Raw genomic sequence first — 20,000 nt, 5'->3', positions numbered from 1 at the left:
TCAGCACATATAGAAAGCCCACACACACAAACTCGTGTATTCATTTCTTCGCTTTTCATAGTCATGATATAAATATGGGTGTTCTAGCAATTTTATTTCTTAGGGCAATGAGAACGTGACTCTTGTAAGATAGATAAAAAAAATAAATTACGCTGATAAAAGCTTTGATACATTAGCATACCCGGAATGGTTCAGAAAAAGGGCACTCAACAAAGCTAGGAGGATTTTTTACACGGAAAATGCAGAGAGTACATGGAATACAGAAAACAAGAAAATAGTTTCCCCCCGTTATATGCCTAAAATGAAACAAATCACATAATAAATGAAAGAAATTAAATATAAATTTGTGTATACCTTTGACAACACCGTAAAAAAACAAAGTATGTAAAAATAAATTGGAAGGAGAAGACAGTAATGCAGATGATATATGGGGAGTGTACATAATTAATTGCAACAATCGTGGAGGCAAATATGTGGGTGAAACAGGTAGGGGAATAAGGAATAAAATCCAGGAACAGAAGGGCAGTACAGCTCAACTCACAGGGGAGTGTTATAGCTAGGCATTGTTGGGAAAAGGACCATGGGATGGATTTTAAAAACAGTAGGCGTATATACAAAAGCAATAACATCAGTCATAGGAGGGTAGTGGAAGGGGCACTCATCAGAGAGATTAAAGTGATAGAAGGAAACAAAGGATTTACCTCAGAAGATCCCATAAGCCGAGTTTTAATATTAACAGAAGCTAAGATCGACCCTTCTGACCTGGAGGTTAGGTCTCCTGCCCAACAGACAGATGGTGACAACTCACTTACCACAAGGGTTAATCCCACTGACCATCAGATCAGGATATCAGACCGACAGGAGGAGATTAACAACTCTCAAGAGAATGGAAATCATGACAGCCATCATATAAATGACAGCACAGGGAGAAGAAGTTCCAGAAGATTGCTGGGCCTTGAACGAGCCTGACTACCTTCACATCTCTTGAAAAAGGGTCACAGTTAAGACCTGAAAGTACTCGAGATTCAAGTAATATGTAAATATTTACAAGTAAACAAGTTATACACAGGAATCATGCGGGTTTCTCTTTCCGTTATTATTATTATTATTATTATTATTATTATTATTATTATTATTATTATTATTATTATTATTATTATTATTATTATTATTCATACAACCTCTAAATTCCATTTTTCTCATTTCCACATCAAAGGAGCCACAACATCTGCCTCTGGTTCACCTAGTTCCACGAACAATTCCACAAGTTCCACCAGTTCCACAAATTCCACCAGTTCTACAAATTCCACCAGTTCCACAAATTCCACCAATTCCACAACAGGTGGTGGCACCTCCACTTCGGGTTCCATCAGTACCAGTGGTACCAACGGGACGGGTTCCACTACCACTACTGTTGGCACATCATCATCATCATCATCCAACACATCATCTTCATCCACATCACAGACAACAACATCTGGCACTGGTGGGGTTAACAGCACTGCTAACTCGACTACTACTGCTGCTACTGCTACTACTACTACTACTACTACTACTACTCCCAAAACTGCTACTGCTACTAATAGTAGCAGTACTAATTCCACTACTAATACTACTGCTGCTGCGACTACCACTAATTCGACCTCTAATGCCACTACTACTACTACTGCTACTACGAATACCACTAATTCGACCTCTAATGCCACTACTACCACTACTGCTGCTTCTACCACTACCACTACGACGAAGGCTGCCAACGGGCTTGGATCTGGACTCATCAAAGGTGAGGTATCATTCTACAGGTGAGATGTCACTGTCACCACACGGGTGGGATGTCACCCCGTAGGTGAGATATCACCCTGTCACTCCATGGGTGACAGGGAGCTTGAGAAACTGCCTATGTCTCCAATGTGCTTAGTCAGAATAAGCAGACACAAACGTTTGATAAACAGAAAAAATGACTTGTTCTTGGTCCTAATTCCAGGTAACCCTTCAGATACTTTGCAGTGTCGGAGACCAGTGTTATCAGGAACTTATTTTAAATGTCATTTTACTGTAGACCCTTCATTGTAACAATCAGTAGGATCATGAAAATACCGGAAATGATTGTGGTTGTGTATGGTAAATCTTCAGTGAGTGATATTATTTTGTTGTTTGATCTGATAGAATTTTATAATTAAATTTTTGCTCATTTTGCTATCTCTCATATGATCTGAATAAGTCCACAGTCACTGTTACAGTATGGCACAGGAAGATAATATACCGGATGATAGCCCATGGCTGGGTCAGAGTCAAAGTGAAGAAGATGTGACCTTGAAACTTCACAGGAAGAGAGGTCACTTTTTCATCCTGAGGTGTCACTACTGTTTTCAGTGCGTTGTAGATTGTCATTAGGTACACAGGGTTGAGTTAACCACCCCTTGGATTTTGTTTAATCTCAAGAGGTTTTTCTCTTTCATTCCCTGAGGAATGCCGAGTAAGGTAAGAAGGATTTTGAAATGCTTTGTGATGGACGTCTGAGAACACCTACTTAGTAGCTGGAAGGTCTGAACAGTTACTAATAACAACGTCCTTATCACCTTATATAAAGGAAGCAGACGGAAAACATAACACATAACGAACCACAGTCCTGGCTAGCTGAAGACACGATTTACTTTAAAACTTGACAGTTTCATGGTCCGAGTTTTTCGAGGAATTTATGTTCCTGTAGCGAGTTCTTGAAGTGGCAGCTTGAAATTTGTTCAAAGACGAGGTGTTTGTTGAAGAAAAGGTGAAAAATAAGAGGAGTAACTGACAAAGCTAAATCATTAAGCATTTGTTGAAATGGGGAAGAGAAGGACATTTAACAACTGAAAGAGAGTTGATGCTACAGGGAATTCCTAATTTTTTTGTTGAAAGAATAGCAGTTGCCGAAGGTAACCTTACGGACAGATTATTGTCGAGGAAGACAAATAATTGATATTTAAAAATTTTAATCTGATATTTGTAGGAATCAAGACGACTCTGAATGAACAGATATGTGACTATAATTAACGATGTATTAAAATTTCATTATTTAAATAACTTGTACGTTTTTCCCAGACGTACAATAAAACTTGTTTTTAATTACAAGAGACTCCCAGTAACTTCAGACTTCTAGATGTGTGAAGTTCCTTTGGAAGTTCACACATATGAGAATATACCAAAAATATGACATGATGGACTAAATTACCACACATCACATTAATATTTGTTCCACCTATCACATTAGCTTCTTCCCACATTGGCTCACTCCATAGGGACCTGTTTCCCAACCGAGTGATGCACGTCTGGGCCTGTTTGGTTGTTTCACTGTTGTCCGTCTAGTGTTGTTTGGTACTTGCAAATAAATGTTTTGTTTACGTCCTGTGGCCGTCTTGTATGTTGTCAGTGTTGTGTCTTTGTTTGTCTGGTGTCAGTGTTGTCTTTGTCTGTCTGGTGTCCAGTCGTGTTAAGGTCATGACCACCTCGAAAGTCGTTCAAATGGTTGGCTTCATGTTCTAAAGTGTGAGATAATTTGTTTTAACTGGCAAAAGTGAATCTGGCATTTATAAGTGAAATTTTTGGGAACTTTTCAAGTCAGTCAAGGTACCTTAAACCTATTGATGATGTCATTTTTGTAAGTAATACGGACATCATTTAGATAGAAATTGTGTATCAGGGTCGTCAGTTTTCTAAGTAATTCAGACTTCTTTTAGATGGAAATTATGTTGGAAAAACGAATGATGTCAATTTTTTAAATAATGCAGACTTTTTTTTTTTAGATAGAATTGTTGAAAAACCGAATGATGTTGTCAGTTTAATAATTACTACAGACTTCTTTTGGATAAAAATTATGTTGGAAAACCCAGTACGTTGTAAATTTTTTAATTAACACAGACTTCTTTTAGATCTTAATTGTTGGAAAACCCAATAATGTTGTCAATTTTCTAATGAATGCAGACTTATTTTAAATCGAGATTATGTTGGAAAAACGAATGATGTCAATTTCCTAATAAATACAGACTTCTTTTAGATCGAAATTATAATGAAAAAGCGAACAATGTTGTCAATTTTCTTATTAATACAGACTTCTTTTAGATCGAATCTATGTTGGAAAACCCAATAATGTTGTCAGTTTTCATATTAATACAGACTACTTTTAGGTCGAATCTATGTTGGAAAACTTATTTTAGATCGAAATCATGTGAAAAAGCTAATGTCATCAGTTTTCTAATTAATACAGACTTCTTGTAGATCGAATCAATGTTGGAAAACCCAATAATGTTATAAATTTGTAATTACAGTAATGCACACTTCCGTTACGCCGAAATGTTGTTGGAATTTGACGTTTAGCAAAAACGGCCAATATAACTTAAAATAAAAGCTTCCTACACCAGTATCTTGAAAATGATCCCCAACATATGTAATTAATGTGGTGTGGTTATGTACTGTGTCCATGTGCTATGCGTATCTATGTGTATTATTCTTGATGTGTTAATGATCACGCTTCCTTTATCACAGCTGTTAGAGGAACGTTTAGTTTAGTTTTCAAAAAGGTTTACTTAACTGTACTTGTTGCTTTTGTTTGTGTTTGTGTATTACTCATATACTTCTTTGCTTGTATGATAAATGTGTGTGTTTATGTATATGAATATATGTATATATAAATATATGTAAATATATATGTATATGTATATATATTTGTACAGTATATTTATATATATATATTAATAATATAATTTCTTAGATAATTAAAATGCTAGTGTTTATATCTCTGAAACGTAATTTTAACTGTAAGAAACAATGAAACAATACCAGTTTCCATATAGATTTCGTATTGATTGATAGCATAGTAATACTGGCAGACTGCATCGTTTCCTGTTAACTGATTAATTATATGACGTTCATTGATCGCTGTCGAATATATTAATATATCTCAAAATATAAAACGAAGACGCAGGTAGGAGATAGAAACCATTCGAGATACGCTCGTTTTCAACCGCCCAATATTTCAGAGTAAACTAATGGTACGACATCGATGGAAGATTCTGACGTTGCCTTAAGTGATGCTATTTTTCCTCAACCGCCAGAACGTCAGATTTATAATCTTAGATATCTGGATTATGCGATACTTGATTGAAGCGTTTGTATCTGTGTCAGCACTAGTCGCTCTGTGCTGCCCACATCGACTTATCAGTTCCTGAGACGGTCTTGAGACTGCTAGACGCGTTTTCCTTCTTTAATAAGTCTTTCTGTGCTGTCCACGTCGACTATAATCAGTTCTTGAGACGGTCTTAAGACTGCAAGACGCGTTTTCCTTCTTTAAATAAGTCTCTCTGTGCTGTCAACGTCGACTAATCGATTCTTGCGATGGTCTTAAGAATGCAAGACGCGTTTTCCTTACCTAATAGAGTTGCTTGAAACATCGAGTTCATTGAAACATTAAAGAAAACTGCAAGAAAAAAAAAGTATGCGTTTTTGATTTAGTTCTCCTTCTGTTCATTCCGAGTTAAAATTGACAATGTTTAGTCTTGACTGATTCTGCATCCAAGCCTTCATATACAAGTGGATGTATTCTTCAGAAGATTTTTTTGTCCCTGAAGTTTAATGACACAATTATACCAAGTTTTTTTGCATATGCTGGTAGAGGCGCCTTGATTTGTAGTCTTCGGTAAAAGAAAACTATTGAGATGGCTATTTGTCTGTCCGTCTTGCAATTTTTTCTGTCCGCCCTCAGATCTTAAAAACTACCGAGACTAAAGGGCTGCAAATTGGTATGTTGATCATCCACCCTCCAATCATCAAACATACCAAATTGCAGCCCTCTAACCTCAGCAGTTTTTACTTTCTTTGAAGTTCAAGTTCGCCATGATCGTGCGTCTGGCAACGTTATAAGATAGGCCACCACTGGGCCGTGGCTGAAAGTTTCACGGGCTGCGGCTCATACAACATTATACGCTGTACAGAAAACTCTCTTCGGCGCACTTTTTTCTTATTGTTGACGTACACGGTGTTTCAAGAGTCACAGAATCAGTATCCATTTATTAACTGCCAGTAGCTGTATCCGCTTTTAGGAAATTGATTGTAATCTTTTTGTAAACGAATATTGAAAATGCTACATTCAGGCGTGTTTGTTTATGTATCTCTGGAAAATATAATTTTCGTAATTTTATAAAAGAAATTGGCAAAATAAATTCAACATCTTGAAGTTTGCTCACAACAAAACTCATATGATAAGGTACAATTAATCACGTGCTTTTTTTTATCATTGATATAAAAATTTTAAACAAAATTACAAGCTTTATGAACCTAATATTGACCTGAGATGTTCTGCAAGTTTTAAAAGAGATATAATTCCCTTTTTTCCTCTCATTTTTTTCGATGATGGTAACAGATTCAACTTCTACTTCTACCTCTACCTCTACTTCTACTTCGACCACGTCTGCCACCACGACCGCATCTACCACCACGACCACATCTACCACCAAGCCCATCGTTGGAAGGTAATTTGACAAGAGATATTTGACTCTTGTTATTTTTTTGTCTCTCTTTTGGTTACATAAATGGGCAGTCGTGTGATGTGCACGTGTTACGGTTTGGCCGCCGGGTAACATTTGTTTATATATGTATATATGTACAGTATATATATATATATATATATATATATATATATATATATATATATATATATATATATATATATATATATATATTTATGTATACATATATATTTATATATATATATATATATATATATATATATATATATATATATATATATATATATATATATATATATATATATATATATATATTTAAAGTCTTTGACAAACTACGTGCTGGCCTGTCAAAGGTACATCGGGGCAGGTGCATTTATGTTGACGTTGGAGGTTTCCACGGTTAGATACAGCGGGTATCGGACGCATTCATTTGTGCTTTTTGACCATGGTCGAAGTGCATGGAGATAGTGTCAGATGGATGAAAGCGTTGTGATCCTTCGAACACTGAACCGGTGTCGTCACGTTTCCAGGCAGGAGTTATTGAGTGCTTATGTGTGTGCACTCTCTAATGGTATATTATGAGGGGAACAGACAATAGCTATGGACTTCGATTTGCGGCTGGGTATGATTTGTTTGTTGTTCTGTGTTAACGGATAAGAACCGCTACTGTGAGATCCGTTATTTGCGGTCATAGAAAGTGAGTAAGATAGCTCATTAACACATATCTTTTCCAGACATTATGTGGAAATACCCCGTTTGTGTTGCAGTGGAATTCCTCTGTTTCTCCATCATGCATTTCCCCGTTCTGTTATCCATTGTGCATTTTTCGTTTTGAATATTGATTTCTTTATATACTATTTCAGGTTTTAATATATGATATATTTCTTTTAACAGGAATTCTGGGTTTGTCCTGTGAGGACGAATATTTTGGAAGTGGTGTGCTTTTGCATACTATAAGACATTCATTTTGGTGTAGAACAATTATGACCTGTTTATTTAATCTGATGACCAAGGGGTTAGTCACTAGTATTGGTTGGTGTAGAATCATTAATTCATTTGCTTGTGAATCAGAATTTCCTCTGGTTATGATTTCCATTTTCAGGGGGTGTGAGTCACTCCATTCCATGATCGTAGCTCTTGCTGAAATATTTTCCTTAAATTTGCAAATAGTCTATTTTTGTAACTCGGTGTTTAATTGCAGTAGGCTTTTGTCGGAGGTTAGATACAGGGAGAGGAGTCCTCGAGGGAGAAGGAATGTGCTGACCCAACGCCGGGCCATCGCCATCAGAGAATCTTAGTGATGTAAGATATGATGCTGTTCTTAAAACAGATGCCGTAAGAGATTATGACGCTAATTGACCTTGTGTAGGGTCGTAACACATATGCATATGCATATACATATATATATAACTGAATCACGAAAATATGGAACATAATGAATATATAAATAAAGGCAATGCCATGGCATTGCCTTTATTTATGCATATATGCATATATATATACACATACAGTATATATATGTACATATATATATATGCATATATATATATATACATATGCATATATATATATATATGTACATATATATATACATATATATATATATATACATATGCATATATATATATGCGTATATACATATATATAATAAAAGTCTCATCATTATTATTTGTCTTAATTTCGTTTTTGACCGTTTTTGATTTTAGGTACTCTTTTAATTTTTAATGAAATATAAAAGACAACGTTCTTTTTACTTCGTTGTCGTAATTTGACTGGATATTCTCTTTTAGGAGTATTTAGTAATAGGTCCAAATTTCACTTTTTTAACTCTAGTATATTTTTCTGTATATATTTATATGTTTGTTTCGTTGACAAGATATCTAGAACCTCTGGTCTTCGTTAACATTCTTCAGCCGTACCGAACTAAAATCATAGATTTTTCGTCCTAATATTTTGTAATTTTGTGTTTATGTAAATTAATTTTGGGGGAATCAAGTGGTCATACGTAATTTCCCACAGAAGAAATCCAGTGTTCATTACTAAAACTGAATTACCTGAAGTTAACCTCGTGTATGGCAAGAATCTTGGGCCAGTGCCGAATTCCGAAGGAGCCTGAACGCCCCCCCTCTCTCTCTCTCTCTCTCTCTCTCTCTCTCTCTCTCTCTCTCTCTCTCTCTCTCTCTCTCTCTCTCTCTCTCCTAGTCAGCAAACTCTCTCCCTCTCTCTCAAGTCAGTAAAACTCTCTCTCTCTCTCTCTCTCTCTCTCTCTCTCTCTCTCTCTCTCTCTCTCTCTCTCTCTCTGAAGCCAGTAACTTGCGTTGGAACTCATGACTGGAAAAATAATAATAATAATAATAATAATAATAATAATAATAATAATAATAATATAATAATAATAATAATGTTGCATTTTAACAGAAAATAACAGTAATGATGATAAAAAAATGCTGCATCAACACTGATCCATGAAAGATGAAGGACGAGAATGCACCAGAAAGTGTAAAAACAAAATTTTAGCAGCATTTGCAACATCCCCACTTTCTTGTTGATCCTCTCACGCTGCTCATTTTGCAAGACCTGTTGCGTGAAAGATCGAGGATTTCTCTTGCCATAAGTTAAGGGTCATTTTGGGCTCGTAGATTACCTGATTTGACGTCGCGTTGTCGATTTTTACACCACGGTTGCAACAAATGGCTCCGGGAGAAGAAGGTACGTTCGTCTTTAAAGCTTTCTCTGCCTTCACCCCTGACCTCCTTTGCATATGATGATCCTAAAATCCTTCGCAGCCAACTGGCTTTTGCGTGTTCATCTTATATAATGCTTCTTTTTTTTTTTTTTTAGAAGCGTAACCCGTAGGGGAGGTGGGGGGCGGGGTTGCCGTCACTGCGCCTCACGGTGTGCACTGTAGGCATTACTTAATAAGGTCCCTAGCTGCAAACCCTTTCATTCCATTTACTGTACCTCCGTCCATAATCTCTTCTTACTTTCCAACCTCTCCTAACAACTGATTCATAGGGCAACTGCGGAGTTTTCCTTCTGTTACACCTTTCAAACCTTTTTACTGTAAATTTCAGTTTCTGCACTGAATGACCTCATAGGTCCCAGCGCCTGGACTGAATGACCTGATAGGTCCCTGCGCTTACCCTTTGGCCTAAATTCTATATTCTTTTCTATTATAAAATCCTTTGCTGCCAACTGGCTGTTGCGTGTCCATCCTGTATAATGCTCTTTTATATATAGCAAAGTACAGGACAGAAGATTGAGGAAAGCCGTCCGAGCGTAATTAGCAGGTAGCATTCTCTGAAGCAACACTCGCGTCGTTAAGTTTTATCTATTTGTCTTTGAATGCTCGATTACCGGCTATTTCGAGAATGAATAATAACCTTGTTATGATGTTCACCCTCTAATTACCCTGCCCTGATTACCTTTTTAATTTATGCATTCGCTTTTCATTAACATAATTATCTTTTCAAGTGTATACTCATTAGCTTTAGCTCGCGTGAGGTAGAGTAATCAATAGACACAGACAGGCAGTCAGTCAGTCAAGGCCGTTGCTTTGAGGGTGGGCTAAAAATACTCTCGAAGATAAGCGCCAAATCACTTTTCAAATCTGAACGCTTGTTGTTGAAAAACTGGTTTAGCTCTAAACGAGGCATTTTTTGGACTGTGTACCCAGGAATGTGATACATTAGGGATACGTGGGCATTTAAAGTCAATAAATATATAATTTTTTATGAGGAGAACTGTGGGTGTTGAGCGAGGAGGGAATATGTTAATAACATCTGCATATTTTGGCCAGAGATTGAGGTGGTGTTTGTCGTGGAACGTAGATTAAAGAACTTCAGAGTTTTACTTCTGTTTTGAATCATGGTGTATATATAGAAACGAAGCAGCAAAAAGATGAATCATGACCACCAAAGTGGTTTCTTTTATTTGTCAAAGGACTGATTCATTTACTTTTGTAACTTTTGGGGCCTAAGAAGTTGGGACGGCTAATATGAAAAATTCAATACTAGCGCAAAAGCCTTTTGCAATAATTAGTCCTTTTGAAGAGGTATCTGAGTATTGTTTACCACCAGTGCCACTGTCTAGGAAAAAAAACGAATTAAGAAACGTGGAGACCAAAAAAAAAATCGGTTTCTAATCGTGGATAATTTGTATCTTAAGGGTGCGTCCACCCTACATTAAAATGTCATAAACACACTTCGCCAACTTATCGCATACATGTCACAAACAGGTTGAAAACAAATCAACGACTGCTAAGGGAGAACGAGCTTTGGCATCTGCTGGATGATTGTATGAATCACTGGTTATGGCTGCCAATAAGTCGTTGAATTGCATTCAACATGTTTGTGGCTACCAATAAGTCGTTGACTTGTGTACATGTTTTTTGACTACCAGTAAGTCGTTGACTTGTATACATGTTTGTGGCTACCAATAAGTCGTTGACTTGTATACAACATGTTTGTTATTACCAATAAGTTGTTGACTGTATTCAACATGATTATACTACCAATGTTATTGACTTGTATTCAACATGTTTGTGACTGCCAATATAGTCGTCAACTTGTATTCAACGTGTTTGTCACTACTAATATAGTCGTCAACTTGTATGCAACATGTTTTTGATATGTGCGCGGTAAGTTGTCGACGTGGGTCTGTGACACTTTTTAATGCAGTGTGAATGTGCCCTAACAGTTATGGAAAGGATAAATCCACACCAGTGTGAGGGTGAGTCATTAAAATGGGGTTATCGCCTTTTTAATGGAAACAGTTATTTCCAGGTAAAAGTGGTTTGTGTACAATATATCAGTGTTCACCGGAGCGAAAAGTTATGTTTCTCTTTATATTCGTATATCAAACTGTAATCATTCACGTTATAGATAGTGATTACCTGTAATTGAGACTGATTTTACAATGTTATATGCATGGGTAAACATTACTCCGATACATAGAATGGAGAATCAAATCCACAGTTATGCATGGGTACATATATTTAAAAAAAAAATCTGTTTGTACCCATACATAACTGTGGATTTGTTCCTCCTTTCCAAGACTCATTACTTTGAATACTTTTTAACAAACAGAATATGGAATATCTGAATCTTTCCTTAACTAACTTTCATCTAGATCAAACTGTCGTCCAGTATTACTGATGTAGCTCTTTTCAGCTGCAAATTGTTTTTATAAAGGATATATAAATTCTTTTAGATGTACTGAGAGGGGCATAAAACGACTGATAATTGATTTTCGTGAATTAGGTACACCATTTCACTACGGGAAATCGTAGTAGGTAATGGACGATTTACAAAGAAATATCATATGAATGTAGGATATTACGTACCCCAATCCAATTACCTGACTCCCCTTTGCTGATTATTATAACAAATAGTAGCCTCTATTTTGGTTGGAGGTGATAGGGGGCCATTATATCTACGACAGTACTGAGTTGTTGTTATTATTATTATTATTATTATTATTATTATTATTATTATTATTATTATTATTATTATTATTATTATTATTATTATTACTCAAAATGTTCTTTGCAGCGTCCCTCTGGCCCTTATCTGCAACCGCTTTCATTCCATTTACTGTACCTCTGTTCAGAGTCCCTTTCTTCCATCTTACTTCCCACCCTCTCATAACAATTGTTTCATAGTACAACTGCTTTGAGGTTTTCCTCGTGTTACTTAACCTTTCAAACCTTTTTACTCTCAATTTCCCTTTCAGTGCTGAATGACCTCATCATAGGTCCCAGCGCTTGGCCTGTGGCCTAAATTTTATATCCCATTCCAAGTATAATGATAAACATTATCATTATGATTTCTATTATCATCTTAACAGTGGACTCCATCCCCTACTGCGTTGTTCTTCTCTTAAATACACTTATTAATGTCTTCTCTCCACCTCCTACACCGATGCAAAGAACGCCCCACTCTTGTCATTCTGAAGAGAGCAAGGCACATTTGAATAATCCTTTAGGCAACTGCCCCTCCAAAAGGAATAAATAAACTTCCCACCATTGCCAAAACCACTCTGTAGTTTTTGGGTACATACTAAAATCCCAAAGTCATTTTTCAATTATCTTCATGTATAACCCTCTGTGGAGGGCTTAAAACCAAAAAAGTGAAACAAAGTGAAACAAAGTGAAACGTGATCAGAGGCGCTAGCATAATTTGGCGCGCTCGGGAATCTGAATGGCAGTGAATATCTTTCCTTTAAGACATGCAAATGAGCTTTTGCGTTTAAACATGGCGAGAGTGAGTCTCGAAATGCTAGGATTAATGTGGGGCGGGGTGTGTAGGGGTGGAGTGGGTTGGGGGTCAGTAGTTTTCGAAGTTTTGGCCGGGAATAACGATGGAAATTAATTATGCTTTATTTAATAGGCTGATTGTTCCAGGGTGAATGTTTGCCGTGTTTAATCTCCGTGTGACTTTGCCCACATGCTTACCCTTTACGTAAGAATTCCAGCATAATCGGTACTAATATCTGGTTGTTTATTTATGAGAATTTGGTTAATGACACCTGTTGAAATTTCCCTTAAAATTATTCTTTTTTTGCGAAGCCGTTTCCTTCGTACCATGATATGACTTCAAAGGGGGCTTGGTAAACACTTAATTAGATTCCACAAGCCATGTAGGTGGAATTTCCTGTTTCAGGAACATTTCTTGCTCCACATTGTCAATAAATATCGTTAAACAAACATTCAAGAGAATTTTTATATAAACATTCAAACGGGATTTTGGTAAGCACTAGATTCGACAAGCCATACAACTGGAAGTACCCGTTTCTGAAACGTTCCTTAAACGAACTTGACAATTTCTTCCATGATTCAATGTTCAAGAGGCTTTTGATGTAATCAGTGGTCTTAATCAAGAACTCGGTAGCGAGGTACCAACTGCTCGGAGCAGTCTCGGCCGCCTGTACCCTGCAGGGGGTTAGTACCGTTATTGCACCTCTTGCTGTGCACTGTAGGCATTACTTGAGGTTCTTAGCGAGGAATACCGGCTAACTTGTGAATGAGGTTTGCGACTTCTGACGAAATGCTGCTGCATTTTTGCAAGGCTTTGGTCTAAGACGTTCATAGACCATTTCCAGACCATTCCCAGCCACGGAAGTTCTCTAAAATATCACTGATGTCTAAAGGGCTAGCGTTATCTTCTTCTTCTTCTTTTAACGTGCTTTTTTCCCATTTTTGTATGGGGTATGCACGATGCCTTCTTTTGAAGGACTTTTGATTTGGCTTTGGGGTAGACCGTAGTCTCGATCGGCTGCCCTGCCTGACATCGCTAGACCCCGGTAGCGTATGGTATACGTATCATACCAGACCCAACGCCCTTTCTCCCAGCAGCGAGTTGTTGCGCGGGTAGGTCGAGAGTTCGAGACGTGTGAGATGTTTGTTATGTTTTTAGAAGATGTTGGAGTGGCTTTGTTTTGTGTGTGTATTTAGTCTGTAACACCCATTTGCTTTTTAAGCAAACCTATCCGTTGATTACATAAATAATCCCGGGGTGTCTACACGGATAGCAAAGTGTCCGCCTCTCTGATCAGTCGGCTGCGGATTTGAACCCGCGCCACAGACCTCTACGAAGTCCGAAGCTGCTGCTGTAACCGACTGTGCCATCGAGGCTCCAAAAGGCTAGCGTTATCAAGGAGCGTAAGTAATAGGACTTACTGGATTGTACAGTACTGAAGTATTTGATTTCATAGCTTAGTTTTCGCAAGGCTTAGTCAGTTTTGGCCTACTAACTGTAGTGTATTATAAAGGGCTTAATCTTTAATATACTATAGAATATTAGGCATAGTTTCATATCAATTGAAGGCATGGATTTGAACGTATATTATTCACTCTGAGATCCACATATCTTTCCATGAAAGAACGCGTACCCCTCTTGAGCTGATTACAGAGATAAGTATCAGTACTTTGAGTAATGGATCTAGTTAAGTAACGTATATAATATATTCGCTATTGACAGCCAGAAATTCAAATGATTGTCTTTATTAGAAATCACTTAGTGACGTGAAATGCCATAGCAATACTATTTTTTAAACAGTCTGCCCAAAAGGAGAAAAATAAATTGCTTTCTTAATCTTTGGTAACTGACATTATTGTAAGTTTTGTTTTGGAAAAAAAGTTAGGTGATATGTTGTAATTAAAAACTTACTGTTTTGTGAATATTAGTGTGCCTACACTTCAACATATAGGTGTGAATTGTATGCTAAGTTTTAGGTCAGAATAATGTTAAGCATTAGCTGTACGAGATCTACTGAACGCAGCCAAAGAACGAGAAGTCAATATTCATAAATTAAACCTTAGGAATATTAAACCACAACTCAAGAGAGAGAGAGAGAGAGAGAGAGAGAGAGAGAGAGAGAGAGAGAGATGTAGGGAAAAGTATATAAATGATAGTTTAAAAAAGTAAGCCAGAGCTTGTCAAAACCTGACTTGTATCGTAGGCGTTGGTGTCGTCTGCGCTGTAATATAAGTTTGAAGTTTCCAGCTCGGAAAGGATTGAGACTGCTTAAGACACGAACTCATGAAACAAGCTCAAGTCTCCATTTGCACTTGGCATTTCAGCATCTTGTTCTGAGATCTAGTACATCTAGAGAAAAAGAAGCCTTACTAAAAATGAGGCATTTCAGCATCTTGTTCTGAGATCTAGTACATCTAGAGAAAAAGAAGCCTTACTAAAAATGAGACATTTCAGCATCTTGTTCTGAGATCTAGTACATCTAGAGAAAAAAGCACCTTGTTCTTGTTCTGAGATCTGGTCATCTCTAAAAATGAGACATTTCAGCATCTTGTTCTGAGATCTAGTACATCTAGAGAAAAAAGCACCTTGTTCTGAAATCTGGTCACTCAAGAGAAAAGTGTCTGCAACATGACTGACGTTCCCTTGAGGGGTCAGTGGAAAACTTTGAGGTAATAAATGTTGTGGTCTGTCACCCCTAAAAGATTCTTATTTTAAGAAACATATTTTTGACCTCCTTTGCTAAAGTTACCTAAGATTCTGCTTCCGAAAATGTTTAAAAATATTCATTCTTGATATTCGGAGGTTAAATGTTACCGCATGAGTTCCTGACATTTACTCGTGTGGTTGAAAACTGGAATGGGAGTGTAGAACTCAAGGCCAAGAGGAGGAGAAGGTCTGCTCACTTCCCCCCAAATCCTCTATGTAGGCCGAACTTTGTCTACCTCCTTATTGCGTCATCAGGCGAATTGCCTTAATGAGCAGGTACCTCTAAGATATGTCATCGCCTACGTATCCCCGGGTGGGAGGCGACTCAACCAACTGGGTAGACCTTGTCTTTCTTGGCCTTGGTAGAACCACTCATGATATTGCCGTTACGTATATACGTGTTTTTGTGTGAGAGAGAGAGAGAGAGAGAGAGAGAGAGAGAGAGAGAGAGAGAGAGAGAGAGAGAGAGACTGTAACTACTTGAAACTCATCCTCCTTGAAATATATATATACAGGTATATATGTATATATATGTATATATATATATATATATATATATATATATATATATATATATATATATATATATATATATATATATATATTGAATTTTCTGTAGAGTTCTGTGTGACTTGACGAAAAATACATCATAGAAACGAACAGCCTTCGTGTTTGGAACTGTCATCAACGTATAATGTTCAAGTTGCCAAGTTTTATTTGTATGGTTACATTGTATCGTTTGGGAATCGTCATTCCCAAAATCCGAATGTTTGTATGTGTTCTTCAATGCTAAGATGGCGTCCGTGCTTAGGAATGTTACACAAACTGTTTACCTGCTTAGGAATGCTACACAAACTGTTTACCTTTTGGGGTCTAAAGTAAACAAACTCTGAAGCGTAGGAGATTGGTGACTTAGAAAACTTCTACCGCCATGCCAGCTCGTACGGTGTTAGTTCAAGGAACTATGTTTTGCAGTGTAAATATTATTTTATTTGCAATTATTGACTGAACAGATACATATATTTTATACTCGGTTAGGAAGTATAATGTGACATAAGTCAAATTATACAGTTAATTATAGAGTTAATTACCATAAGTAAATGGCAGTTATTTAAAGAGCTGTTAACTGTATGCGATTTAAAGAGCGAATTTCTTGACTGCTCATACCCTGTAGTAGCTTCTCTTAGGCATTTCTGGGATTTTGACTGCTCATACGTTACATAATAAAAACATATATAATACACACACATATATGTGTGTATTTATATATTTATAAATATTTAGATACATATATATATATATATAATATATATATTATATATATGTATATAATTAATGTACATATATAATATATATATGTATATATATTATATATACATATAATATATTATATATATATATTATATATATATATATATATATATATATATATATATATATTTATATATATATATATATTTAATCTACCTTAAAGCCAAATCAAAGTCCTTCAAAAAGAAGGCATCGTGCTTACCCCATACAAATGGGAAAATGCACGTTAAAAGGAGAAGAATAAATACATATATATATAATTAAATATATAGATTTATATAATATATATAAGTATATATATAATATATATGTATATATATGTATATATATATATATATATATATATATATATATATATATATATATATATATATATATATCATTTAACTACAAATGTCGTTTAATATCCAATTCACGCTACTTCGGGGATATCCCCTATAGGGAATAATCCCCGAAGGGGAATTAGAAGTGATAAATGGATCGGTACCGCCGGGTCTCGACCCTTCGACGCAGTAGTTTCCAACGACTCCGGTACCTATCCATTTATCACTTATAATTCCCCTTCTGTGATAATTCTCTATCGGGGATATTGCCGATGTAGCGTGAATTGGATATTAAACGACATTTGTAGGTTAATGATTATAAATAAATCACGGTGGTGTGATAAAAATTTTCATTATATATATATATATATATATATATATATATATATATATATATATATATATATATATATATATATATATATATATATATATATATATATATATATATATATATATATATATATATATATACATATACATATATACATATATACACATACACACACACATGTCCAAATTTCGTAAGGTTGTCCTCCCTCCCCCTGTTTAAAGGCTCCATAAACTGCTCTTTAGATCCAACATAAAAGGCTTCTGTTCTCCTGTGGCTCATCTCCCCATTCTTATCTACTCCCCATCCCCAGGAATATAAACAAATTGTCGAAGCCTTTTAACTTAAAAGGAGATTCGAAGCTCCCCCTCTCGTGTATTGGCTAACCCATTGGTGTCCCTTTGGCTTAGGTATTCCAAAGTAATAACTTGATACCTTTTTTGCAAGAAGGGTCCCATCGGGCTTTTAAGTACTTATAAGTACGGATTAAGTATGGAAAATTTGGCAAAATTAGCGTAGTATGCGTATATTGCATTATGCTAGGTGGAAGGAAAATGAATTTTTTATTTGTATGTGTTAATATGAGAAGATATTCCTCACTGAAAAATAAAATTGATTCTTTTTTTTAGTTCAATTTTGTAAGTAAAACGATGATAGATTGTGAATTTTTATATATGAGATCGTTTAAATTAGATGACATGAATGGCATTTTATCTGAAGATTCTCTCTCTCTCTCTCTCTCTCTCTCTCTCTCTCTCTCTCTCTCTCTCTCTTCTGGTTAGTTTGACTTTGGTTCTTTAGCTGACACGAATCTAACCACATTAAGACACAGTTTGGAAAATTAAGAAGGTATAACTCTCTCTCTCTCTCTCTCTCTCTCTCTCTCTCTCTCTCTCTCTCTCTCTCTCTCTCTCTCTCTCTCTCTCTCTCTCTCCACTTTAATGCGGTCAGTGCTCTTTGACACGAATGTAACCCTGTGGCTTATAAGGTATGTTTACCTGGAGATTCACTTTATATGGTCAGACAAAACAAAGCACGTCAAGAATCTGTATAAGCGAGTTTAAATTTTTTTAAAACCCGCAATGCTAACACAAGTGGGTTCTGTATGTATCTGCATATTTTTTAAAAGGGGTAAAAAAGTGTGTGCTTTCGAATCTCCCGTTCTGAATTTGGGGGTTAATTTCAGGAGGTGCGCAAATATTGAAAGAAGTAGAGAAAATATCGTCTTCACGTGAAGGAGAGGCCATGTTTGAATCTTGTTGGTTTTTTATATATCTTTCGTTTGCTCTCAGAGGTTCCTGTTATCATATTTATTCTTCTTCATGGGGTTATCCTTCTCTCTCTCTTTCTTTTTTTTTATCCATGTGGAAGACACTGATATTCGTAGTTGAATTTAGGTAGCTATTGATAAAGCAGGCATTTGAATTATGGTCCTTCTTTATGGTACTATGTTGTGACTTAGAGTCGTTTCCCGCGCAGAAATATTGCGCAGTTTGTCTTGCTTTTGTCTCGTGAATTTGAGTGTAAATGTAGTCATTTTACATATTCATGTGACTGAGAATTGAATTCCTGTATCTTTAGGGATAAGTAAACGATGAAAAACATTCGGTCTATTGCGCCTTCTCTTGCTTTTGTCTCATGAATTCGTGCTAATGTAGTCATTTTACTTTATGTGAATGACAATTGAATGATTGAATTCCTGTGTCTGTATGGACAAACACACAATAAAAAAAATCACGAAGGTTTGGATTAAATTTCTCTTACGATAATCCCTTTGGACGCCCATCTGCTAGACATACTTATTTTAAGCCCAGGCAGTAACATCGACAACAACAACGGATCGTATTATTTATTGAAATAACTCTGCGGTTTTCGGAGCCACTCAAACGTTCCCAAGATGATTTTATCTTTGTGGTCGTCCTCTAGCAATCTACTTAAACAGAGACGTTATAAAGTAATAAAAATAGAAGCGAGGGTTGCTGCTTCTTAGATGTGGACCGTAAAATGGAAGCAGTGATGATGTGTGGTTTGTTTGTGGCATGTCTAGATTTTTATTTGATAGTTTTTGCTGAGAAAATTCTCAGTGCAACGTTGGTTTAAGTTTGGTACTGCCTGTACCCTAGTGCTCGTCAGGTACTTAATAATAATAATAATAATAATAATAATAATAATAATAATAATAATAATAATAATAATAATAATAATTATTATTATTATTATTATTATTATTATTATTATTATTATTATTATTATTATTATTATTATTCAGAAGATGAACCCTATTAACATGGAACAAGCCCATAGAGGCCATTGACTTGAATTCAAACTTCCAAAGAACACTGTGTTCATTTGAAAGAAGCAACAGAAGGTAATGGGAAATACAGAAAGAAGAGATCAATTATTAGAAAAGAAAAAGTAAGTCAACAAATTAATAGACAGATAAAAATATAACTGAATTTTGAAATACATGGAGAATAGCATTAGGGTAGTAATGCATCGCATCTTCGCTTGAACTTTTGAGGTTCCAGTTGCACACCCTCGGGGAGACTGGTAGCAGTCCAAGGTGTGAGGA

General features: G+C 36.0%; 1 protein-coding gene across 1 annotated transcript in view; it reads left to right on the top strand.

The window, feature by feature from the left end:
- Positions 1–20,000, top strand: part of LOC136829514 (uncharacterized) — a 602,709-nt gene that overhangs the window by 81,978 nt on the left and 500,731 nt on the right. The window contains exons 4-5 of the mRNA XM_067088310.1: positions 1,217–1,783; positions 6,395–6,503. Coding sequence (XP_066944411.1) covers positions 1,217–1,783; positions 6,395–6,503 — 676 coding nt within the window. The remainder of the gene's footprint in view (positions 1–1,216; positions 1,784–6,394; positions 6,504–20,000) is intronic.

Source organism: Macrobrachium rosenbergii, chromosome 44, assembly GCF_040412425.1.
Source record: "Macrobrachium rosenbergii isolate ZJJX-2024 chromosome 44, ASM4041242v1, whole genome shotgun sequence".
Taxonomy (NCBI): Eukaryota; Metazoa; Arthropoda; class Malacostraca; order Decapoda; family Palaemonidae; genus Macrobrachium; species Macrobrachium rosenbergii.
Note: the sequence above shows the minus strand (reverse complement) of the source record. Positions and strands in the feature narration are given on the sequence as shown.